We start from the raw sequence: 26856 nt of genomic DNA, 5'->3' as shown, positions 1-26856 counted from the left end.
CAAGTAAACAGCAACAGTGATTTTTATAGACACTGGATAAACTGTGAGGTTAACTTTGCAGTCTGTGTTAATATTATGCTCTGCTTTTGCCAGCAGTGGTTTTTGGTGCCAGCATTCCAGTAACAGAGAATGCAGCAGCATTTTATTATGAACATGCCTGAATTAAATAACATTTTAATTGACTTTTGCCATGTTTGCAAAATATTGATGACAAATGTCATCAGCTAGAAGCATCAATGCCCATCCCCACATCCGTATTCAAAGAGCAGACATTTTAACATTCGCAATAATAACAACTTCTTGAGTTACAGAACTCTTGGAACACAGGGCTGATGCAGATTCCGTCTCCTCCCTTCAAGCTTTTCCACCTCCCATTATCTCACAATTTCCTTTCTGGGAAAGTATTTTGGATTAAGAACAGGACCATTCTAGTGACAACATTGATACAATGTTGTTGTAGGATCATGTACTGCATTTAATAGAGACCATGTTCTTGTCACTTTCTGGAAATGCAAAAATGCTCAAAAGTTAAAATAATGTGAAGCACCTAATGGTTTTAACATATACTGAACTTCAATGTAAATGACGCAACATTGCTTTAACTGTAACCGCAAAGAGAAAACACCAAAGATTCTTTAACACAAAGGTAAGTCATTTTAACTTTGTTATAATTGATTTTTTGGACTTATATAAATGTAGTGAAAACCAAAATCAGTGTTGAGCTTTGATTGTTGCTTTAAAATTATATAAAAATATTATATTAAAATAGCCTTTCTATGTTAAAAAAAATTATAATAAAAATAAAGTACAGTGAGGTTTTTGCACATTAGTAACAACTAAAACACAATGATTTCTATGATGGGATTCTTCCATAATCTTGTACTTTCCAGCAGGGAAGTCTTAATTGTAGGGATCAAGCATTGGGGATTGGACTGCAGCATTGTAGCCTGCAGTCATGGAGAATGTGGCTCCCTGCAAGAATCAGGGAATCCTGGAATCACTCTAGTGGGTAAATATACCACATGTGGTGGCATTGAGCCATTCAAACCAGAGGTAAGAATTCCTTTGGATATTATGCGTAGTGACATTTAATTGATGTCTGTGAAGTTTTCTCTGCTAGCTTTTGCAGACTCTGTTTGAAAAGGGAATATTTTCAGGTTCACTACAGACACAGAATGCAAGATTTTTTCACAAACATGTTTAAAATGTCACTGAACTAGTGACCAGAGGAATTTGTAACCTTCCTTGAATTTTCAAGGTATGATCCTTGTGTTTGTCTGGTTGATGCTATATGGATGGCAGTAACTTTTGTCACATTTTACCCTGGGCTAGGAAAAATAATTTCCAAAATCAAAACGGAAAATAGTGGCAACAATTAACCAGAGGAAAGAGAGGTATAAAATTAATGTTTCAGGTGGCTGACACATTATTACAACTGGAAAATGTTATAAGTGACCAGCTGTTCATAAAAAAAAACAGCTAGTCAAAAAGAACAAGTTATGGAAAGAAGAGGCCTGAAATTGTAAAGAGGCAACAGCTGATTAATTGACAACTCTGTTAATCGTGAAAAGTAAAAGTAGCTGATGTTGGCAAAATTAGAAAATTCTGTCCATTGGAAGTTGAAATGGTCACTGGATAGTCAAGGGAGAGATAGGATAGGATTTAAAGAGAAGACAACTTCTAGCCTCTTGTGTATACCCCCCATTGCTCGCCATACCTTCAGCTGTCTAGGCTCCTAACTTTGGAATTGCATCTCTGAAACTGTTTATCACTCCACCTGTTTCTTCATTTAAGTTACTCCTTAGTGTTTGTCTCTGACCATCATGTGTGCTGATATCTCTTATGTAGTTTGGTTACCATGGTTACAAGACAGAAGGATGCAATTTGGCTTATTATGTTCCTGTTGGCTCTTTGCAAGAGCAACTCACATTAGCCCTGCTAATATTTTTCTATTCAAATAATTATCCAGTTCTCTTTTGAAAGCTATAGTTGATTTTGTTCCCACTACATTCTGAGGCAATGTATTCCTGATCCTACTCACTTACTGTTTAAACATGTTTTCCTCAAGTAATAAAAATTGTTGAATTTAACAGAATTTTTGTCACAAGAAAGTATTCCTTTTTTCAAGTATGATTAGTGCACAATTTCCTTTCATATATTAAGCATGAAGCAAAACTATAAATACATTTTTTTAGACTCAGAATATCCTAATATGCAAGGCTGCTCCACTTGGGAATTTTATTTTGAACAAAATAATAAGGAGTGGCCTAATGGACCAGTGTCCAACATCCTATCATATTCCTGTCTTTAAACACATAAAATCTTTAAACTATTAATGAACACAGATGCTATTATCTCACTGTGCCATTTGAGAAACTGAGAACATCTCAAACTCCCATCAAAACTGGCAAGGCCACACTTGATTGTCAAAAAAGAAAGTATGCAAATTTCTACACTGCAAGGAACTGGCAGTTCAACTTTGTGTTTTCACAACTAAAAGGGAAACCATCTATATCAGAGCTTCAGCAACTGCTTGTTTACCAGGATATTGCAGAATCCAAGGCTGAATTTGGAGGAAGTTTGAATACCTGATCAAGAGTAAATTTTCCTTTGCATTATCCATGGCAGTAATGCAGACCTCTTATTTATTCGTTAATGGGGTATAGTGTTGCTGGCAAGGTCAGAATTTGTTCCCCATCCCTGATTGTCCTTGAGAAGGTGGTGATGAGCAGCCTTCTTGAACTGCAGCAGTTCATGTCTTCTAGGTGCACCCACATGCTGTTGGGAAGGGAGTTACTTTTACACATCACACTCTTATGCCACTCAAGTGACAGGTTCAAAATAAGTAATCGGAAGAGCTGCCCATAGTTGAAAGACACAAATTGGCTGACAAGGGGATAAGCAGTGTTAAAAAGCCTGCTCCAGCATTTAGACACAAAATAGCTGACAAGTGATAAACAGAGTTAGAAGCCTGCTCCAGCATTTAAGTGAAACACAATAGTACCTTTGAGCAGGGATTACTGGGGGCCCAGTGAAAGGGGGCCTTACACAAACAACAACCAGAGACAGTTCGATAAGAGAGTTTCCAAAGACAAATAGTTTGAAGTTTTCTAATAAACATTGAGGAAGGAGATGAAATTTCTGCAATAACAACCAAAACCTGCAACCCATTCTAAAAGATGAAAGACTTAACAATAATCCACAGTTGTTCAATACATCATTTCAGTTGCATGACACTGTAATGTTTTGCTATAAATTCTGTATCTAATGATCTTATACTCCACAACCACCTGATGAAGGAGCAACGCTCCAAAAGCTAGTATTTCCATATAGACCTGTTGGACTATAACCTGGTGTTGTGTGATTTTTAATTTTGTCCACCCCAGTCCAACACCAGCATCTCCAAATCATGTATCGACTGAGGCTATCTTTTCATTTCTGCTGTTTATCCTGCTGTAGAACCCTCTCTGTCTTGTGCTGTTTGCCTGTCTGTTCATTAGCTAACATGGCCAGAAAACACTGAACAAAATCATACAGGGGTCTAAGCGATGTGGGTCGTGGTGAGATTTGTGGCAGGATCAGACGGGAACTCTGGCCAGACCCATTTCAACGTCAGGAACTTCTTGCTCCATCTGTTATACTTTTGACAAGGGCTGTGGTGAGTTTCTCACTAGTCAGTGACGTCTTGCCAATTCATGGTGATTATTGCTTGTAAAATCCCTTGTTAATGGAGCAATTGACCTCATTAATATTCAGCTTTCTGAGTTGCCAAGTGCATGAAACAAGCTGGAAGATGAGAAAACCTGACGTGGAGGTCAAAACGTGTACCTGGAAAATTCAGCTCCCCGCTTGTTCCAAGCAGCCTTCATGTTGCATACAACTAACCTGCATCGTGGAGCACAACACACACACACACACACACACACACCAGCTGCATGCACACTTTATCCATGCACGTTCATGTCTGGTATTTGCCAATCCGTTGCCACCCTCACAGCACCTCTCCAACACACTTGCAGATCACTCAGGAAGTACAGACTCACGAAGCAGGCTACATCAGGAACTAGCAGGGACCCATCTCACGGATTAGACCAGGCTGCATCTCAAGGCTTCTCGATGATTCACTTAGTGCCCATCTGGATGTTCATACAATTCATTCCTTGCCTTACTATTCCAATTAGTTCAGTCTGAAAAGCAGGCAGCTTACCTTGCTGGGCAGCAATCCTCAGGCAAGGGGCATTCATCTTTCCCTCTTGCAGTATGCTAAGTTGATCTCACGCCCACATTGTGTGCCAGTGGTTTAACTGGGAAACACACTGTCTGTTCAGCAAGTAAGCAGCAATGTCTTAGGGTCCACAAAGGTACCTGCCAGACAAGGCAGTAAGTCAAGGGCAGCCTCTGACACCTGTCCAGGGTACTGGCCAGCGTCAGGCAATCAGTTGGAGTGCTCTACGGGAGTCCATGTCTCTACAGTCTGAGCTGTGGATGTTGGTCATTCCTGTGGACAGTTCAGGCTAACAGCCTCTCCTCAGGGATCTCCAGACTTCTTGTCCAGGGCTGGCCAGTTAAGTTACTCCAGGGAGTGGGTCGTGGTCCATTTCTTGGATCTATCCAGAGAAAGTAAGGGAAAGAGGATTTGAGAGTGCACAGAGCTGCCACAGAAAGGAGACTCATCAAGTTATTCTTCAGGAACGTGTGCTACAGTGTCAGTCTGGGAATGGAGAATGACAATTGCGATGATGGAGTCAAGCATATCGGCAAGGGGCAATACGATCCATCATGGGCAGGAGACTGGTCACATGGGAAGGAGTTTGTCCACAATCAAGAGTAGCTTTACCTCAAGATCAGGGAGGGAGGGGCAGCCCATACTTAGCATGGTCATCTCATATTCCAGATAGGCAGACTCATGTAGACAGGTTGGGAAGGGCTCTGGGGAGGTGTGAAGCTGATGAAGTTTATGGGAAGGAGATCTGGACGTTTGGCAGGGCTCACAAACACATTGAGGCTGCACATTGTTCTCAGCCCAGGGCTCACTGAGCTGCAAACCAAAAGTGCACAACAGGGAGAGAAATGGCTGCATCCACACTCAGGGTGGGGAGGGTGAGTATCTCGATCTGTGAGGAAGGAGACTGCAGGGCCCACTGATGTTGGACTTGCAAAAGGAACATTGCACACAGACCCATGCAATGTATAGCATGTAGATCTACGGGATTCCCACTCTCTGGCCATCATAATACGTTGATCATTGTTTGCATCACACATCTCCAGACATCAGTGACCAACTCATTCACTGCAACACTTTTCAACATAGGGAGCATGAAATAATAGGGATGTTTTACAAGGATGGCTGAAGGTGTCACCAGCACTCAGAGCCCCTGTGTGCATCTTGTTCCTCTTACTTCTGGAAGAAACAGCAGTCTCAGTACAGACATCAATCCATGGGACATTGTCTGTGATCATGAAGTGATATCTCATGGTGAAACAATGACTTGGCTACACAGGGACACAAAGAATCAGATGTAACGTGAAGTCAGTGATGTCTATAAAAAGAGTCCAAAATGATATATTGTGCATTCAACCATGCAACCAAAGTGCCCTCAATAAGTTTTTTTATCTTCTTTCTTCCACTACACCTTAGTGTACTCATTATTTCTGCATCTGGGCTGGAGGGAGCATGCTCTGCAGTAGAACCTGGAATCGAGAAGGGTGGTGCTGGAAAAGCACAGCAGGTCAGGCAACATCTGAGGAGCAGGAGAGTCAACGTTTCGGGCATAAACCCTTCATCAGGAATGTGGGGAGTGTGGTGGGGGGGGGGGGTGGGTTAGGGGGCAAGATAGGTGGGAAGGTGATAGGTGGATGCAAGTGGGGGTAATTGTGATTGGTTGGTGGTGAGTGTGGAGTGGATAGGTAGGAAGGAAGATGGACAGGTGGGACAGGACAGGAGGGCAGTGCTGAGTTGGAGGTTTGAATCTGGGATGAGGTGGGAGGGGAGGGGAGATTTGGAAACTGGAAAAATCAACATTGATGGCATGTGGTTGAAGGGTCCCAAGGTGGAAGATAAGGCGTTCTTCCTCTAGCTGGTGGATGGCTTGAAATTGGTGGTGGAGGAGGCCTAGGACTTGCATATCCTTAGGGGAGTAGGAGGGGGAGTTGAAGTGGCTGGCCAGAAGGCAGTAGGGTTGTTTGGTGTCTGTGTCCCAGCGTTGTTCCCTAAAATGCTCCTCTCTCCTCCATGTAGAGGAGGCCAAACTGAGAGGAATAGATGCAGGAGATGAGGTGGGTGGATGTGAAGGAAAATCTGACTTCTCCAACATCTGCAGTCCTCACTCCTAATGGAACCTGGAGGTCCTGATGATTCTGAACGTTTGGTCAGGCAACCCAAGGGAGGCTTGAGTGTGCATGGGAGTGATTTGCTGAGGATCTTCTTGTCAAATTGCAAAGGTCAGAGGGAGGAACAGGTAAAATGGAGGTGGAGTATTCTTGATAGGAGACTTCCGAGTGATTCTTCTTCCTAGCACTGACACATCTCCATGTGAGGAAGGGACACCTGGAATGTGTGCCAGGTTAGCCATCCAATTGACACCATTTCTTCAGTCCTGAAGACCAGTGTTTTGGGTGATGGAGTACAGGTATTTGCGCCTTTTCAGCAGCCCCTGGGGATTCTGGACATGGGCTCTCCATGGCAGCCACCAACCTGTCCATGGAGGGAGGGAGACAATCACATGATTCACTGCACTCCTGCGGGTTCTAGGCTGCAAATTGGTGGCTATGCCTTAAGCCACCCACAGTTTGGCATTCCCTCAGTACATTCAAACAGTCCATTATCCTATTCTTTAAAAATCATTTCTTCATTCATACTTTTTGTCATCCCTTCTAACCATTTTTTCTTGTTATTTTTAAACCCACATCAACAAAGTTTTCTCTATGTAATATGAATACTGCTCATTGGATTTTTAACCTGTCAAGCAATGCACATACAAATAAAGGGATGATTTTTTTTCTTTTGCTAAGAAAATGAATGAACATTAAATGTATGCAGTATGAATAATATTAACAGAATCGGATTTATTGCAATTATTTCTGATTAAATTAAAGTAGCTAACAGGTTATTGATACAAAATCTAAAGAAGCAAAATCTTACTTCTGTCACTGAGTGGCTGAACTGTGCTTATCATAGGTGAAGTCTTCAGTGCTCGAATAAATGGAGAACAAAGATCTGCCTCTCATCGAAAATGAGTTTCAGGAAAATGGATCAATGTATGAAGAATCACTTGAGTTTGATGGAAGGAATCTCTCAAAGCTGAACCTTTGTGAAGAAAGTACGTATAATTGTCCATAAAGAAAATTGGAAATTGAGAGCAAAAGATCTCGGTTTTCCGTTCTTTTATCTTTGCTGCTATTTGGATTATTATTCAATGATTAAGATTTTGAAGCTCAAAGTAATTTTCATAAATGTGGATAGCTGAATGACTTCCTAAGTTTGCTGTTTCTTGAATGTTAAATCCTGTTCTAGAATTGTTTAAGCCCTGTTACTAATGAATCTAGCCTCAGCATATTCCTTCAGTTACGATCTTCCGAAGTTTAAGTAAATCTATTCTTTGAATGTGGACATCATTGACAAAGGGATCATTTATGCATTTATTGCCTTTCAGTTAGCCCTACTGTCAGTTCAGCATGTAATCATCTTGTTATGGGACTACTGCTGATTTCTGCATTGGTGTTGCAAGTAGATATTACAGTGAGAGCCATGTGCAGCAACTGCAGTTTTCCTTAAAGGTTATGATGTAATAAACAGTAACTGCGGTTACCAAATGCAGCAGCTACAAGAAAATGTGAGGTGTCTGTTATGGAAGAATTTAGGGCATTTAAGTAGAAATTTCTTCAACTGTGGTGAAAGAGCCAAACACCTTACATCTCACCTGTTGGTTCCCTATCTGTTGCCAACATTTCTAGATGGTCTCATTTGTATTTTACTCTAATGACAGCACCAATAAGAATGCAAGTAAGTACACCCAGGAAATTCACCTTTCAATTCTCTTTCTGGGCTGTTGTGTGGTGATTTTACATTTTAAATGACGCAACTGTGGCATAACATATTTTGAGGAAATTCTCAAATTCCACCACAAATATATCAAACACCAGTGTATTACAACGGAAGCACATGTTGGTATGGTCTGGAGTCAGCATTGATCTGTTGATCAAAGAAGGCTAGTTATCATCGGCAGCAGTTTAATTTTCACCAAATGTATCCAATGGACTGTTTCACTATGCCTGAGAAAAGGTATACAATATTTCTGTGCTGGCAACTACCTATTTCTGCAAAAAAAACTATACACTTTAAAACAAAATCATAAATGTAACTTGGAATTATAAATAACAAAATCATAAATGTAACTCGGAATTATAAATAATAGGTCATCACTCATAAATCCAGTGAGGTATTCCAAAAAAATGTCTTTATCCAGAGAGTGTTGACTGTTGCAATGTGGAGTAGCTAGAAAGTATTATAAGTATTTAAGGCAGAGATATAGTCCATTTGGCCAATCAGGTCCAGTCTAGCATTTATACTTCAGGTTACAAGTTGAATTCTGACCGCTGTGCATTATGTTGTAGCTGGTAAGTTTATTTTCTTTCCTGTTTTGGATCTACAAGGCCTGGTTGAACTAGGTATTTTGGAGGAAAACTACTTGGTAATCCAATGGGAATGGGCACTTGTCTTAATAGGTAGATAGGATAGTGAAGAAGGCATTTGGTATGCTTTCCTTTATTGGTCAGAGTATTGAGTACAGGAGTTGGGCAGTCATGTTGCGGCTGTACAGGACATTGGTTAGGCCACTGTTGGAATATTGCATGCAATTCTGGTCTCCTTCCTATCGGAAAGATGTTGTGAAACTTGAAAGGGTTCAGAAAAGATTTACAAGGATGTGTCCAGGATTGGAGGATCTGAGCTACAGGGAGAGGCTGAATAGGCTGGGGCTGTTTTCCCTGGAGCACCAGGGGCTGAGGGGTGACCTTATAGAGGTTTACAAAATTATGAGGGACATGGATAGGATAAATAGGCAAAATCTTTTCCCTGGGGTTGGGGAGTCCAGAACTAGAGGTCATAGGTTTAGGGCGAGAGGGGAAAGATATAAAAGAGACCTAAGGGGCAACTTTTTGATGCAGAGGGTGGTACGTGTATGGAATGAGCTGCCAGAGGATGTGGTGGAGGCTGGTAACAATTGCAACATTTAAGAGGCATTTGATGGGTATATGAATAGGAAGGGTTTGGAGGGATATAGACCGGGTGCTGGCAGGTGGGACTAGATTGGGTTGGGATATCTGGTTGGCGTGGACGGGTTGGACTGAAGGGTCTGTTTCCATGCTGTACATCTCTATGACTCTAAGATGTAGTTTATTGCATTATAGCAAATGTGTATAAATTATATTAATAAAATGGACCTCATTTCAGACATGATGAGTAAGACCCAGATGTATTCCTCAAGATCTAAACTGTTCTCCCCCCATCATCATGGTGCTTAAAGCACTCCTTAGCATTTCAGACTTTTATGTCCTATACAGTAACTCCCCCAAAGGTCTCACTTCTCAACTTCAGCTGATTTGGACATTTCACTATCTCCACAGAATGCATTCTCTTCAGTCTTGGAAGCTTGGTAGATGTAGGTCTCTCCAGTGAAGATTATTGATAATGAATCTGCTCCTGACAGTCCTTTACATTGGAAGATGTTTTATCTCTTAATGTTGTCCTTTACTGAGGACACTTTCCTGCTGAAACAGGCAATCGCTCCACTGTAGTGTCTGGAGGATCTCATGGAGAACCGCTGTCCTAATGAAACAGCCAAAACCTTTTTCAAGCATCCAGGATCTCTGAGCAAGGCAATTTTCTCTTCTTGATAATATCCGAGATCTGTGAAATAAATCATCTAGTGATTTCCATGGAGTTGTGAACACCAGGTGCTCAATCTACGTGAACAGATTTTTATTCTCAACCTTCTGAAGTAGGGAGTCTACACTTCAACTTGTTGCTTAACTTGGGCAGTTTTATTTAATCTTGGTGACTGTAGTATTCTTGAAACCAAAATGTTTGCTTCATCAGTCATACTGCTTGAAGATTGCTTCTTGCTTTGTCACTGTTACTGAATTCTATCTTACAATTGGACACAAGCAAATGACGGATGTTGAGGATTCTCATCATGGAAGTCAGTGCAGGTACCTGCCAATTTCAGCTTGCCCCTCACTGAAAAGAGATTCATGTTTGTCACCACTCAACATCATCACAGGCACGCTCCATGGCCATCAGACATATGCACCACATGTCTATTGATATTGACATCTGAAATGTGCCAGCTTCTAAGAAGCTATTGGTTCAACTTCAATCCACCTGCAGTACAGTAAAAGAAAATGCACCTACATTTCATTGCTACACCTCAGACTCCACATTGCTCTTAGGGACACACATCCAGCTCATGGACTGGACCCGGTAGCATCTCTGGGCTGTTCACCTGCTCTCTTAGCATTCAGTCACTTTGAGCCTACCTGGAATCTCACAGAATTCCTCCTGGTCTTGACTTATCTTGCACCTTGCGCCTCAGTCAGAGATATCAGGCTGACAGTTGTTGAATTGCATTGCCATTTGGTGAAAACACAAAGCCAAGACGTTTATCATGGAGATTAGGAATTCCCATACATTCAAGGGAGATAGCCTTCAGTCAGGGGCTATTGGCACAGTATGTCAAAAGAAAGCTCTGATATTGGTTCAGGGACCTGGACACGGTCAGTCAGTCACTTGAGATTGTCAGAATCTGGATCTTCTACTCATGAGTGATAAGGGGCTAAATGTCAGGCTGAGCATCATCTGTCATGATTGTTTCTGCCTTATTGTTGGTTGTTTTCCTACTGGAATGAGAGAAAAAGCAAGTTTTAAAAGAGATGAAAATGTGTGGCATAGCTGTTATTTTTAATGTAGGTATAGAGGTGGTTCCTGAGTTGGTAATGCAGAGGGCTTGCAATGTTAGTGGTGCCAGGGACTGAGGTAAGTGAGAGTGAGTGATGGAAGATATTGCAAGCAATGGTGAGAGGGGTAGAGCATAAACATTGGTGGGAGTGGCTAGCTACAGCAGTAGAGTGAGTTTGAGGTATTGGAGAGAAGTTGGTGACACTTATGCTGACAGAGTGGAGAAGGTCATTACGCTTCCTCTTAAAGTGCTGTGCATTCCTCCAGCCAGCTGAAACTGCTTTGACTTGGGTGGCGTCCTTGGACCAGTTTCACATGGTCTGGTATCACGGACTCTTCTGCTCATCCTGGGGCAAGAGGACATCCTGCCTATCCATGGCCAGGATCTTCATGACCCTGCCTATAAAGCAAGGTGCAAATTTACACTGTTATGTCATGTTCAGGGTACGAGTCAGGGTAGCTCTGGTCCAACAGAGCTTATCAGAGTACACAATGGCCTTTTAAAGAAGGCCCCGTGCCAGGGATGCTGCTACATTCCGTGATATCCCAGCAGTGGCAAGTTGTTCCGGGTGCAATAAGTGGTAGAATGGGGCTAGAATTGGATGAGAGGGAGAAGCCATATTATAGGGTAAATAGTTAATGGGATAAGATTTGGTATGGTACATAGAGAGAACTTGCAGAGTGAAACCCTTCATGAAACTTGACTAAACTGAAACTTAGACAAAAAAACATAAGATTTGGCCTATTGTTTTCTGCCAGCCACTAACATGTATTTTCTGCAATGACCTTATGAAATTATGAAATTCAAATACATCATGTCTGCAGGCTTCCCTTTATCCACAGCACATTGATCTTTAAAAGGACCCCAATAAATTAGCTAAACAGGACTCTTCCTAATTACCTAGAGTTTTTAAATACACAATTATAGTCTCTTTAATGATTGATTCTAATACCCTCTCCATGACACATGTCATGCTAACTGGCCTATAGTTTATACTTTGCTGCCTCTCTCCCTTCTTCAGAGTCTATATGTTCTACCTTCCAATCCGAATCCTATCTCACTGCTTTAGTTTCTCACTTTTGCCTTGAGGAGTTCTATACCTCAAGAGCTGAATGGATACTGTTGATCACCTGTGATAAATCCTCTTAGGATTAATCCGTGACTGCTTCACGCACCATCTGAATGGCATTTCCTGGAATCAGATCTTCCTTAAACTGTACTAAATTAGATAAAGACTTACAAGTAACTCCTAACACAACACATTCTTTTTGAACTGTGACTTCAGATTTCCATAATTTCATATTTTTATACAAATCTGTAGAAATGATTAATGGAATTAGAAAGTCCTGAAGGCTGAAATCTTTTATCTTTCAAGAGGGCCATTCGTTTAGGGTGGCACAGTGGCTCAGTGTTTAGCACTGCAGCCTCACAGCACCAGCGTCCTGGGTTCAATCACAAGCCTTGGGCGACTGTCTGTATGGAGTTTGCACATTCTCCCTGTGTCTGTGTGGTTTCCTCAGGAGAATTGGCCACTCTAAATTGCCCATAGTGTTAGGTGCATTAATCAGAGGGAAATGGGTCTGACTGGGTTACTCTTCGGAATGTCAATGTGGACTTGTTGGGCCTGTTTCCACACTGTAGGGAATCAAATCTAATCATAATTGCTAAAGGCTTTCGCTACCTTTTCAAAAGCATCTGATGCTTCTTTAATACCTTAGTGAGCTCTCATATGTCAACTTTACCTTTAAGTATATATAGAATTGGCAGCTCATTTTCTGAATGAACAGCCTTCTTAAAGCTGTGACTGAAGAAATCTTCTGATCTCTACATCTGCCAGGGAGGGAGCTAAATGGCACCATTTTCCACCATGTTATGATATGAATCCGCACCCTTGCTCAACGTGTATGAGCCATGTGGTAGGTTTGCTGCCACTATCCTTTTTCCAGTCAGGGGTCTACAGTGCTTACTTGACCTAGTGCTGTAAAAACATCTACTTGGCAGTTGAACAAAAAGACATGAAAGTGATGATTGCAAATGCTGGAGATTAGAGTCGAGATTGTGGTGCTGGAAAAGTACGGCAGGTCACACAGCATCCGAGGAGCAGGAGAATCGACATTTCGGGCAAAAGCCTTGAAGGGCTTTTCCCTGAAATGTCAATTCTCCTGCTCCTTGGATGCTGCCTGAGCTGCTGTACTTTTCCAGCACCACACTCTCAACTCTAACAAGAAGAAGCACCTGTCTTCAATGACATGTGATTTATTTTATTATCAGAACTATTAAGAAGTTACAGTTATGTGATAGACATCATTTACAGAGAATATGAGGAAAACCCAAATGTTAGGCCTTACTCTATCCAGATCCCAAACTATTCACCCAACAACTGGATTAGTGGTGCTGGAGAGCACAGCAGTTCAGGCAACATCCAAGTAGCTTTGAAATCGACGTTTCAGGCAAAAGCCCTTCATCAGGAATAAATCCAGAATCTGGTTTCCAGCATCTGCAGTCATTGTTTTTACCTTATTCACCCAACAATCCTATTTAACATGATATTGGGTGCTGCGTAAGGCAAACCTTAGACCCTGTTCAGATTGCTGTATCTTTTAACAGCATTCCAAATGAGCTTTCTCTTCATCTATCCCTATCAACATATCCACCTATTCCTTTGTTCTTCAAGCATGTAGTTCCTGTTTGCCCTTCAGAATCTCATATGAGGCTGGAGCAATGCTTTCACTCACCTCCCATTGTATACCTGCTTACCCTCCACTATTCTCAAACTACAATTCTAAAACCTGTCCTCGCTTTTAACTCTTCTATTTTAACTGGCCTGAGTTGGAGGGAAAGTGGTATTCTTGCTTTAAAATCAAAATGCCATTCAATGCTGTATTTTCAAGGCTCCTTGGCACCATTGCGGTCTTCAGGAACACCGTAAAAAATTCAACTCTTATTCCATGAGGAATATATGCCTCCTCATGTTTCCTATCATAACACAACACTATTGACATTGAAGTTCATTTGTGAATTTCATTACCTTTCTACGGGTTTATTCATGTTTTCCTATATTTCATCAAAGTCCTCCTCTGTAATAACTGTACAGCTCACTTTGATGTCATCTTCAACTGAAAGTTGTACTTCCAGTTCCCAAGTCCAAATTGTTCATCAATATGGTGATCAGTTGTTCATCAATATGATCAGTTGTGCCAGCACTGACCCGATGAAATATCACTCGCCAACAATTGCTAATCTGAGAAATTGAAGTGAATAAAATAGGTACATTAAACGTGAAGCTAGGAAATTAAGTGAGGAGGAAAGAAGAGAATGTTATACTGACAAAATTACATTTAAATGATGTAAGGAGGTTTGTGTGTAACATAAATATTGGTACAAACCAGTTGGACCGTAAATTCTATCTATTTCTATATGATATCTGATGCAGTCTGCTTTTAATGCAAAGTTACTTAAAGTTAATTATCGGACAGTTTCATTTTTCAATCCTAAACTATCATTTTCAACATTATTTAATGTACCATAATTCAAATTATTGGGTAATTAATGTTTCAGTGTAAAGACAAAATTTTGAATTATCAGGAGCAGATTGTTCCCAGTGTAAGGTGTCTCTACAGCAATTTCATAGTGTTCTCCTGGTTTCTGTCTATTTATATCTATGTAACAGAGAGCAGACCACTTTGGATATAAAATGGTTGAAATAACCTGACTAAAGCACAATATAAATAATTTTGTCTATATAACTTAACTTGGAGAACCCAAATTAGGATTTCGAACATAACTGGCATTATGTTATTTTTCTAATTGTTTGTGATTGATTTCAAGAAAATAAAAAAAAGGACACACTGGCTGTGAATGCAGACTGTTTTAAACACTTGGATGTGTGATTAACCAATTCTCAAACAATGATGTTTCTCAAACTACACAATTGTGTTAGGGTTGTGGGAAAGGTGCTGTCTTTTTTCTTAATGGCTAATATGCCATAATCAACACTTGGCTATGCATGGTCGTCTGGAAAACATTTGATGCAAGATCAACAGAATAAACTGAATAAAATGGCACAAACAGATGTTTTCATCATTGCTCCAGAGTTTCCAATGATGTCCTTCTGAAATAATAGAGGCTGGAAATAGTGAAATCTCTGCTTAGAATTTACCCTTTGCACTTATTCTTGCAAACATTGACACAAAATAAATTTTTACATTAAAATCTTCAATTTGTTGAACCTATTGCAAACGCAACTTTGTAAAATGTAAATATATAGTTTTCTTCACAATGCATAGTAGGAATACCTCTGGATGCTTACAGACGTATATGCATTACCACGCATTGGACAAAGAAAGAGGCTTTATCTGCATGAATGTAAAATTTGCATGTTTAAGATTCATTCTGTAATGGTGACATAAAAGGGATTTTTATGTTGATAATTTCACATTGCTAACAGGATTTGTGCAATACTTTTGAAAGTGTTTCAATGTGTAATAGTTGTGGCTAGTCAAAACAGAACAACCATTAACCGTTTATTTAATTTTGTTAAGGACCAGCTGGAAGGCGAGGGACCACAAGCAATTTTTGCAACCACTGGAACTCAATGGCAGGGATGAAGTGTGCGATAGTAGTCCTGTACCTCCTGGTTTTCCTCATTTGTATTGGAATTATCATTGTTGCAGGTAACATATCTTCTTTTCACAGTGCAGTTCTTTCCCTGTTATTGTAAGTGGCAGGAACTATATACAAGCATTGAATCATTGATAAAATCTCAGCTCAACCATAAGTCAGATGCTTCCCTCACTTATCCATGAGGTGCTTAGATAATGCAGAAAGGTAATTTTTAAAAATAATTCTCATGTACAATGTTATGACTCGGCCCTGGGCAAGATTTCCCAAGTTATTGTGGCACCAGAGGGATTACTCGAAATTATCAATTTCCCAGGAGAGAGGCAATGAATTTGCTCCATCTCTCCACTTCCCACTTCTTCTGTTGCCTCTACTCTTCACAAAAAGTTAATTCACAATGAATTCCCTCTCTTAGATACCTTTCTCCTAGACTGAAATTCATTTATGTTTTAGAAGGAGCCAATTTCCCAAGTTAACTAGGGAGAAAGCTTATTAATTATGAAATGTGAGAAGAAATAATAATGCTACACGCAAACATACAGATTAGAAATGTAAAGTGAGTCCAAAGAAAAATAAGATTATATATGGATCAGTTTCTGTGGATTATTCATGAAGTGAATGTTATGGTTGTGGCCATTGCAGTGAATGTTACCAGTAACATTTATGTTGGTAGTTGAACAGTCAATTTCAAGATTCTTGGCTCTGTAAATTAATTGAAATTCCATTGGCATGGTTCCTTTAGACAGAGTATGTACAGTAGCACTTAGAGTAAGAGTCTATTCCCTTTCTTTACCTGTGGTGTAGAGGTGTTTAATGGCTGCTGCCAAAGCTATGACCTTCACAGCATACTAGCCTACACACACTAGGATAGCTGGTCACTAATGCACAGACCACGGCTGAAGCTCTCTAGCGAGAGGAAAGCGCAAATATATGTCTCGCACATACTTGTTCTTTTTTAAACCATCATGTTCACAGTCTGAGATATTCAGACGGGATTGCAGTTCAGTTTATCGTGCCTGCTATCCCTTGAAATTCTTTGAAAATTGTAGGTGTGACATTCCAGAGTTTCTAGGCAAAAGTGAGGACTGCGGATGCTGGAGATTAGAGTCGAGAGTGAAAAGCACAGCAGGTCAGGCAGTATCTGAGGAGCAGAAGAATCATCGTTTCAGGCATAAGCCCTTTATCAGGAAACATTCCAGAGTTTCTATCCAGTCAGCTGTTGGATTTATAATTGCAGTTAATTGGCTGTATCAGTGCACCGTTAAAAAAATACATTGGCCTTAAAATTTAATATGTCTATAAGTAATCCAGAATTATGATCCATGGTCACAGAAATATAGATGAATTCATATAAATTCTAACTAGGGATGAAATCTAGAACAGATTTCATTTTAAACATAAATTTCACAATTCATCAAATTTGATAATGGCATTGAATATGCAGTAAGTAAATTAACAATGGTAACAAAAATAGAAATCGCTGGAAAAGCTCATTAGGTCTGGCAACATCAGTGGAGAGAAATCAGAGTTAACGTTTCGGGTCAAGTGACCCTTCCTCAGAACACTTTCTCAGATCAGCTTTTCCAGAAACTTCTATTTTTGTCTCTGATTTACAGTATCCCCAGTTCTTTCAGTTTTTAAATGAAAGATGGTATTCATGTTTTGTAAATATCTTGACATTAACACATATTGATGCCTTCAAGTTTAGTTAAGGCTGCTGTAATCTGATCACCTTTGTGTTGATGTACACTGAAATTGAGTGTTCAGCAAAGCCATGGCAGCAAGATGACATACATATTAGGTTAGGCATCAGACTGCCAAACACATTACAACAAGAATAACAGTGGTCTCATGTGACAAAGGGTCAGCAGTTGATGTTGCATAACTACAGTATAAAACCCCATTTAAAATCCCTAGATAGTCCACTGAACATACTGAAATGCTAATAAATTATTTTTCATTCTGTTCATGTTAAGAAAGAATGCATGCCATAACTACGAATTTGTTGTGAAGATTAAAAACAACGTTCCCACCTTTGCAAACACTTACTATTTTACCATCATAAGAAAGTCAGTCAACATGTTAATTTCGTCTGCAATTTTGCAGTGTCCCATCCAGGTTTGAAGCTGTTACCTGTACAGTAACAGCATTGCTATAGATACACAACAGCAAAGTTTTCTTTCTGAGGAAACAGCTGCTACTTATTTGTTTGTCATCCCGCAGTATGTGTACATTAGAGAGTTGTATTTTTATGAGCCTGTATTCATTTGAAGTTCCTCTCTCCCACTGATGAGACCCTTTAGTTATAGTGCAATTTAGGTTCAGAGAACAGCAAGATGAATGTCGAGGTCAATAATCATAATCAGCACCAGTGAAGCTGTCCTAAGTTTGCACGTATTCCATCTACAGATTGAACCAGAATCAGAGGTTATATAAACTTTTAGGTGTTTATAAAAATATTCCAGTTTCATTCACGGGTATCAGGGATGTTAACTTTGATTTTAGTTACTGCAACAGATTGTAATGGCAGGAACGAAAGTGATTGAAGCAATGATCCCTATTTCTAACTTGTCAAAATATTCTATCACATGGCTACTTTTTTTGTCTCTAATAAGCAAATTGTTACTTACCCTGGATGAACATTCTAAATTAGTAACTCATCCTGAAAAATAATTACAACAAATGCAATTGCAATAGGTCTCACTTGTTCATAAATCTCACTCATTTCCTTGATTGAACACTTGTCAATTCAGTTTTGATAGTGGAAAGAGTTACCATCTTAGTTTTCATCTCCCATTTTCCAGTAAGGTTAAAGTCATAGAGATGTACAGCATGAAAACAGACCCTTCGGTCCAACCCGTCCATACCGACTAGATATCCCAACCCAATCTAGTCCCACTTGTCAGTACCCAGCCCATATCCCTCCAAACCCTTCCTATTCATATACCCATCCAAATGCCTTTTAAATGTTGCAATTGTACTAGCCTCCACCACTTCCTCTGGCAGCTCATTCCACGCACATACCACGCTCAGTGTGAAAAAGTTGCCCTTTAGGTCTCTTTTATATCTTTCCCCTCTAAACTTATGCCCTCTAGTTATGGACTCCCCGACCCCTGGGAAAAGACTTTGTCTATTTATCTTATCTATGCCCCTCATAATTTTGTAAACCTCTATAAGGTCACCCCTCAGCCTCCGACGCTCCAGGGAAAACAGCCCCAGCCTGTTCAGCCTCTCCCTGTTGCTCATATCCCCCAACCCTGGCAACATCCTTGTAGATCTTTTCTGAACCCTTTCAAGTTTCACAACATCTTTCCGATAGGAAGGAGACCAGAATTGCATGCGATATTTCAACAGTGGCCTAACCAATGTTCTGCACAGCTGCAACATGACCTCCCAACTCCTGTACTCAACACTCTGATCAATAAAGCATACCAAATGCCTTCTTCACTATCCTGTCTACCTGTGACTCCACTTTCAAGGAGCTATGAACCTGCACTCCAAGATGTCTTTGTTCAGCAACATTCCCGAGGACTTTACCATTAAGTGTATAAGTCCTGCTAAGATTTGCTTTCCCAAAATGCAGCGCCTCACATTTTTCTAAATTAAACTCCAGCTGCCACTTCTCAGCCCATTGGCCTATCTGATCAAGATCCTGTTGTAATCTGAGGTAACCTTTGCTGTGTACTACACTTGCAATTTTGGTGTCATCTGCAAACTTACTAACTATACCTCTTATGCTCACATCCAAATCATTTATATAAATGATGCAAAGTAGTGGACCCAGCACCGATCCTTGTGACGCTCCACTGGTCACAGGCCTACAGTCTGAAAAACAACCCTCTACCACCACCATCTGTCTTCTACCTTTGAGCCAGTTCTGTATACAAACAGTTAGTTCTCCCTGTATTCCATGAGATCTAACCTTGCTAACCAGTCCCCTATGGGTAACCTTGTTGAATGCCTTACTGAAGTCCATATAGATCACATCTACAGCTCTGCCCTCATCAATCTTCTTTGTTACTTTTTCAAAAAAACTCAATCAAGTTTGTGAGATATGATTTCCCACGCACAAAGCCATGCTGACTATCCCTAATCAGTCTTTGCCTTTCCAAATACATGTACATCCTGTCCCTCAGGATTCCCTCCAACAACTTGCCAACCACCGACGTCAGGCTCACTGGGCTATAGTTCCCTGGCTTGTCCTTACCACCCTTCTTAAACAGTGTCACCACATTAGCCAACCTCTAGTCTTCTGGCACTTCACCTGTGACTATTGATGATACAAATATCTCAGCAAGGGGCCCAGCAATCACTTCCCTAGCTTCCTAGAGTTCTTGGGTATACCTGATCAGGTCTGAGGGATTTATTCACTTATATGCATTTCCAGACATCCAGCACTTCCTCCTCTGTAATATGGACATTTTTCAAGACCATTATACATCGCTAATGTGCAAATGAAGCAACACAGATTTAATGAGATAGTGAATACAGTTGTTCATTTTTTATAATAAATATTTCTCCAAACAGATCTGAAAAAAGGGGTTTATAGCCTTCAATAGCTGCATATAACCATGGAAATTTCACCCAGTCTATTATACTTGTTCCAATGTTAGCACCAATTCAGGTTATCAATTTTAATCTCAATTTCTTGCTGTTGAAATATATAAATTGAGGATTTTCTGAAGCTGTTCATTCCTAAAAGGTTCAAGAAGTCATGAGAGAATCAGGCACATTGAACTACAAGAGCCGTTCTCTTTACTTTGTTGTGGTGTGGTGTGGTGTGATGCTCTGCACAGGTTTATCAGCTTGGTTCACACCTAGCATTTTCCCTCAGGCTTGGATCTGCAATCCCAGGTCACATCTAACCTACTTATTAATGTCATCCAGCCAATCCGGCAAACTGATCTGCTCATGTCGTGGTGCCTCATGCATACAGCACAGAGACACAAGAATGAGGTGACTCCCCTCTTGAAAATTATCATCAACCTCCATTTGTGACATGCAATTTACTGCTTTTCTCAAGTAAACAGCTATATTTTATCAGCTATGGAAAATTGGCTGCATTTGGTTCAGAGGAATGAGTCATAGCTTTCTTGAATCATAAATCAAATCAGCACTAGCTGGCATAAACTGGACCTTTATGGTTAAACCAGCTACAATGGGAAATGATAATCTCACTAAAGAACTGAACCCAACAAACAAACCAACATAAAAAAGTATCCATACAAAGTTGAAACTGCTAACCAGCCATCTCAAATATAAATCACCAAACTCATAAATTCAACGTAGCAGTTAGGTGGAAATATATCGTAGATGCAAGAATCCATGGAAATGGAAATAAGTGGACAGTCAACTGGAAACTTGCAGAAAACTGGATATGTGGGATAGGCCAGATAACCTTCTTCTAAGTTCTAAAACTCCTTGGTTACTAAATTAGCCAAAATAGATGTGGGATTGCAATGGGCAAATAACCAATGCCCTTTCAATGTTACACAAATAGCTCAGCAGCTTTAGACAGCCTGCTCATTTGAAGGATACCTACATGCAGCCACGCTAACCACACCAAACATTCGCTGCACAGAGCAGCGGAGGCCAAGACTGCAACTTGCTAGCATCAATTAAATCTAACCTGCCCACTGTGTAAACTTGTCTGCACCTATTAAATGGGAAGTATAGAAAGGCTGCCTCAGACGCTGGCAAATGTACAGCAAGGCAGGAACTAAATCTGACATGAGAAACACTGAGAATTGGCTCAAAATGCACTACAGTTGACTCCACAGTTTTCAGATGCTACATTGGAGGCGTTGCTAGAGGCATTTAGGATAAATGCCCTGTACCTGCTGGGAGTCAGGAGTCTCTCCAGATATACACTCAGAGACATTGGGAGCAGACAGCTGGAGACACCAATCCCATATGTCAAGCTTGAGGACCTGGAATTAATGGTCTATGTTCAACGGTTCACATGAATGGTTAAGGTCCATGAATGCATTTTCAAAGATCATGACCCACCAATTGCACCATTATTCTGATCAATTCACCACATCTACAGCCCACATCCACTAACAATCAATCAGAGCTCCTACATTGATCACTACACCATATCATCAACACTGCTGAAAGATTCACATCATCTTACAATTTTCAAACTTAGCAATCACGTCAGTCAAACAGATTGCTTGATTCTAACTAATGTACTGTCCTGTCTCTTGCTGAACAAGATAACACATCGTCAGAAACAGTAGGAGATGACTAGAGGGAACAGATGAGGCTGAATGTTCTAACCTCATGGAAGATAAAGTTGATCATTGTTGGGATACTCAATAGTCATGGGTAATGCAGGGCCTGAGACATTGATAAATATAGTATGGTCACATCCAATCCTTCTTCTGAGACATCACTATCCAATTAACTTTCATTTTCTTTGTTGTATAAATTGTGGATGGTGTAACTGGATGGTCTTTTTTATTGCCCACCCCAAAAACTACCAGTCTTGTGTTGAAGAAGGTGCGTCACCTTTGGCATGGACAATATGATGGCAATGCTGAACAAGTCAGTTCCCAGAGTGACAGCTGACTTTTTGTTTACTGTGATCAGTCACTGAAAACATTCACAAAAGGCTACCAATGGACAAAATATAAAAGTATACACAAAGGAAAAGCATACACCCTATATATTATACTTTACAATAATCATTTATAATAATCTCAGTAAAACCATAACACAAGCAGATAGACACTCAAATCTCAGGAAGAGGTCTCGCCAGTCTACACTCTAAAGCTCCTTGTTCAGCTGGCCTGACTGTAGTCAGTTTATTTATGGAAAATGTATGTCTTTACTGAATGTTATTTTCTTCAGTTAATGTCTCCTTGTGAGATCTTAACAAGTTGTTAACTCAACTAGTACGGAATATGTGCCCCTAAATATGTCTTCAATCAAGAATGGAACCCCTACAGTGTGGAAACAAGCCATTCAGTCCATCAAGCCCACAGCAACTCTCCAAAGAGCAACCCAGTCAGACCCACCCCATCCCTGTGACCCTGCATTTCCCATGGCTAACCCACTTAGCCTACACATGTCTGGACACTATGGACAATTTAGTATGGCCAATCCACCTAACCTGTACATCTTTGGACTGTGGGAAGAAACACTCACAGGCATGAAAAGAATGTGCAAACTTCATTCAGATGATGGTGGAATTGAACCTGGGTCCCTGGCATTGTGAGGCAGCAGTACGAACCATTGAACCACCATAACAACCTTGTAAGATACATTCTTCCTTGGATAGTTTAACAGCCTTCTCCTTCTGGAGTTTTCTTCTAAGCAAATCAAAACTCCCCCCAGTCCTGCCTTAACTCTGTTAAAGATTGCTAACCTAATAGCACCTTCACTGTTAAGGACCACTTCTCTCTCAATGGCCTTTCAAAATACCTGACATCTTTTGGATTGTTCTGGTTTTCTACGTTACTTGACCCTGTTGCTAGGCAATAGCAGTTTCCTCATAATCTTTGTTTTTCTAACAATTGTTCTCCTCAAGGGTTTAAAAACTCCAAGTAAATAAAACATATTTTCACAAACCTCCACAGCACTTTTAGAACAAAACAGAAATGAAACTATGAACCATGTTTTCCCACTTCTTAACATGCAAATGCAAATCAAACTTAAAGCTATAATTATTTCTCCATTTTAGAACTCAAGCCATCAAAGAATAATAATATATTATGAATCTTCATGACAACAATAAATGTTGGCTTGCCAAACTATTATGACATCCTATAACTGGACATCCATGTAGCGCTGTGACTGATCAGATACAGCAGAATTATATTCAACCATAATCTGTAAACTTTAAGTGCGACATATTCCTTACAATACCATTACCATCAAGCCTGGATTAACCTTGGCTCAAGTGAGAGTGTGGGTGAGGGAACATGAGGCAGCACCAAGCATACTAAAAATGAAGTGCAAACCTGGAAAAGCTACAACACAGGATGATATTCATAACAAATAGTAGAATAGCACACAATTTACAGAGTTAAGTGATTCCACAACCAATGGATCCAAGTCAAATCTCTTCAGTGCCACCATGAATGGTGGCGGACAGTAATTGTCAGGAGGAGGAGGCTGCACAAAAAATCCCTGTCATCAGTATGGATGGTGGAAGGGTGGGGGTCAGCAGATCAGCATAAAAGACAAGGTTAAAGTATTTTGATCTATTATGGCCTTCTCTTGTGGTTTCCAATATCACAGACACTAGTCTTCAGATAGTTCAGTTCTCTACTCACAATATCAAGAAATGACTGAAGGCATTGGATTCAGCAAAGAATACTTGGTCAAACAGCATGCCATATATAGTATTTAAGACTTGTGTTCCAGAAATCATTGTGCCCTTAACCACGCTGACCCAGTACAATTGCAACATTAGCATTTACTCAACATTGTCCTAAGTATTTTCTTTCCACAAAAAGCAGCTTGCATGCAACCTGAACAACTTCCACCCTCGAACCAACTCTTGAGTGTTAGTGAAGTGATGGAAAATGTCATTGAAAGCATTATCAAATGGTACTTGCTCAGCAAAAACTGGCTCACTGATGTTCAGCTTGGCTTCTGCCAAGGAGAGCCAGCTCCTTACTGATTACAACCTTAGTCCAAACATGAAAAAAAAATTTGCTCACTGAGCTAGAAGGTTCATTTTCAGATGTCAAATATAATTTTCATTTGTCACCATACTAGGAAACATCATCAGTGAGCCTCTGGATGAAGCACTGATGGCATGGCCCGCTTTCTATTTATGTGTTTAGGTTTCCTTCGGTTGGTGATGTAATTTCCTGTGATGAAATAATTTCCGTTGGTGATGCCATTTCCACATCACCACAGAAAATGACATCACCACAGGAATGATGTCACCACAGGAAATGACATCACCAACCAAGGAAACTTAAACACATAAATAGAAAGGAGTCCATGCCACCAGTGCTTCATCTGGAGGCTCACAGATGATGTTACCTAGTATGGTGATGAAACATCTAAAAACTCACAACCAGAACCTCAACCTGAGCTACAAATTTTGTTAAAACTCATGAACAAAAAGACAGCACTCAAGAGATGAGGTGCAAATATCCAGCCTTGACATCAAGGCAGCCTTCGACAAAATATGATATCAGGGATACCCAGCAAAATTGAAAACAATGAGAATCAAAGGGGAAAACCCCTTACTCATTGGATGTGCCCACCACAAAGTAAGATGGTTGTTGAAGATGGAAGGCAATTATCACACACTTGGGACATCTCTGCAGGAGTTTTTTAGGGTAGTCTTTCGGTCCAACCATTTTCAGATTCTTTATCAATGACTTTCCCTCCATTGTAAGGTCAGAAATGGGAATGTTTGTTGGTGATTGCACAATGTTTAGTAACGTCTGCAATTCCTCAGATATTGATGCAGTCCATGACCATATGCAAAAAGATCTGATCAATAGTCAATCTTTGACAGATTAGTGGCAAGTAACATTTGTACCACACAAGTGCTAGGTAATGACCATCTCCAACAAGGGCAATCTAGTCATTTCACCTTGATGTACAACAGCGTTATCATAGCTGAATCCCCACCATCAAAATCCTGGGGTGATCACAGATCAAAAATTGAACTGGACCAGCCTAATCAATGCTACGGTTGCAAGACCATGTCAAAAGTTAGGATAATAGCAAATATTTCTTCTAATGAATATCTAAGTCTGTCCATCATCTACAAGGCACAAGCCAGGAGAATTGTGGAGCATTGTTAACTATCCTGGATAACTACGGCTGCAACAAAACTTAAGAAGCTTGAGTTGAGCCTCGTTAATAAGGATCCCCACATACCACCTTAAATATTTGCTCCCTCTAGCATTGATGTGTAGCATTACGTACTATCTACAAGCTTCACAATAGCAACTCAGCAAGTGTCCTTTTGCATCATTGTCCAAACTAGCAAACTCTACCATGCAGAAAGGTAAAATCAAGAGATACATAGAAATACCACCCCTACAAATTCCCATTTAAGCCACATACCATTTTGGTTTGGAAATGTATTGATATTTCTTCAGTGCTGTTGGGTCAACATTCTGGACATCCCTTCTTAATAGTATTGTTGCCATATGCAGCAGATCAAGAAGGCATCTCATCATCATCATCTAAAGTGCAATTAGCGATAGGCAATAATTACTTATCTAGACAGTGACACTCATACCCATGAAAGAATAAAAAAGAGTCCGGGAATTTATGTGCTGAAACTAGTCCATATGTGTTTATCAAAGAATCTGCAATACAATCTAATTTCTCTGCCAAAATTCTTTGAAGATGTGAATGCATCATGAACCAAAGAGAGGATTAATAAAATTTAGGGTTTTATAAATATACGTACACCAGGCTTTATAAATATACAGTACACCAGGTATGAAGCAATAAGGAAATTGTACAAGGAATTGTATAAGGAAAATGTCTTATTTCTATAGGATTTGCTAAAAATAAGTCTGCAATAAATATGAGAAGTGGAAATAGTGGCAAGAGAACAGGTCCAGCAGCTATATCTAATGTGTGCAAGTTATGAGACCCTAACCCTAACTCTAATCCTATTATAGAAATACACATCTCATCTCAATGCCATGATAAATCTAGACAATATAAGGTTCGCTGGGACCAAGTGTAGCAGTTTAGAGTACACTAGCATTTCACAGGTTGAGAAAATTGTCCAAAGATATAATTTAATGCCCTAATGTAGTAAACTGTGTGGCACAATAATATCTTTTCTCATACAAAAACAAAATGTTGTTATTGGAAATCTGAAACAAAAACCAAATATGTTACAAATTGCCAGGAAGTGAACCTGTGGAAACAAAAAGCAGAGTTAATATTTAAAGTCATGTTGTTATTGACCTGAAGTGGTATCTTGCTCTGTTTTACCTTCCAAAGACAGTGGTTAACATGGTGAGCATTTTCAGCAATCCTTATTTTTATCTAAATTATGTTTTTGAAGTTTGCTAATGTTAACAGATTTGGTACCAGCTTGAAAAACAAAAATGTAATCATTTGCAGATGATTTGCTTCTTTTAGAAGATAAATTAGAAGATGTACAAAAAGAAACAAAGTGCATATGTTAATAATCGGAGGTAAAAACACAAAATAAAAATAGATGAACCTACAGATCAATAGTGTAGAGAAATTGAGTTCGCAGTGCACTGTGTGTGTGAAATTAAGTTAAATAGCAAAGTGTGTTAACAACCATTTGTGGCGAGGGTGTCATAGTGGC

The 26856-nt window shown here is 40.0% G+C and overlaps 1 protein-coding gene across 7 annotated transcripts in view; it reads left to right on the top strand.

The window, feature by feature from the left end:
* The window catches only part of scara5 (scavenger receptor class A, member 5 (putative)), a 76843-nt gene that overhangs the window by 5555 nt on the left and 44432 nt on the right, over window positions 1-26856 (top strand). Inside the window, exons 1-4 of one of the 7 annotated variants that reach the window (XM_072555329.1) lie at window positions 344-646; window positions 894-1053; window positions 7178-7319; window positions 15497-15628. In XM_072555329.1, the coding sequence (XP_072411430.1) occupies window positions 7202-7319; window positions 15497-15628 (250 nt within the window). In that variant the 5' untranslated portion in view covers window positions 344-646; window positions 894-1053; window positions 7178-7201. Of the gene's footprint in view, window positions 1-343; window positions 647-890; window positions 1054-3592; window positions 3659-7177; window positions 7320-15496; window positions 15629-26856 lie in introns of those variants that run through there. The other 6 variants (XM_072555312.1, XM_072555322.1, XM_072555315.1 and 3 more) reach the window with 6 other exon arrangements.

The sequence above is a fragment of the Chiloscyllium punctatum genome, chromosome 3 (genome assembly GCF_047496795.1).
Source record: "Chiloscyllium punctatum isolate Juve2018m chromosome 3, sChiPun1.3, whole genome shotgun sequence".
NCBI classification, from domain to species: domain Eukaryota; kingdom Metazoa; phylum Chordata; class Chondrichthyes; order Orectolobiformes; family Hemiscylliidae; genus Chiloscyllium; species Chiloscyllium punctatum.
The sequence above is the reverse complement of the archived record's forward strand: the minus strand, read 5'-3'. Positions and strand labels throughout refer to the sequence as shown.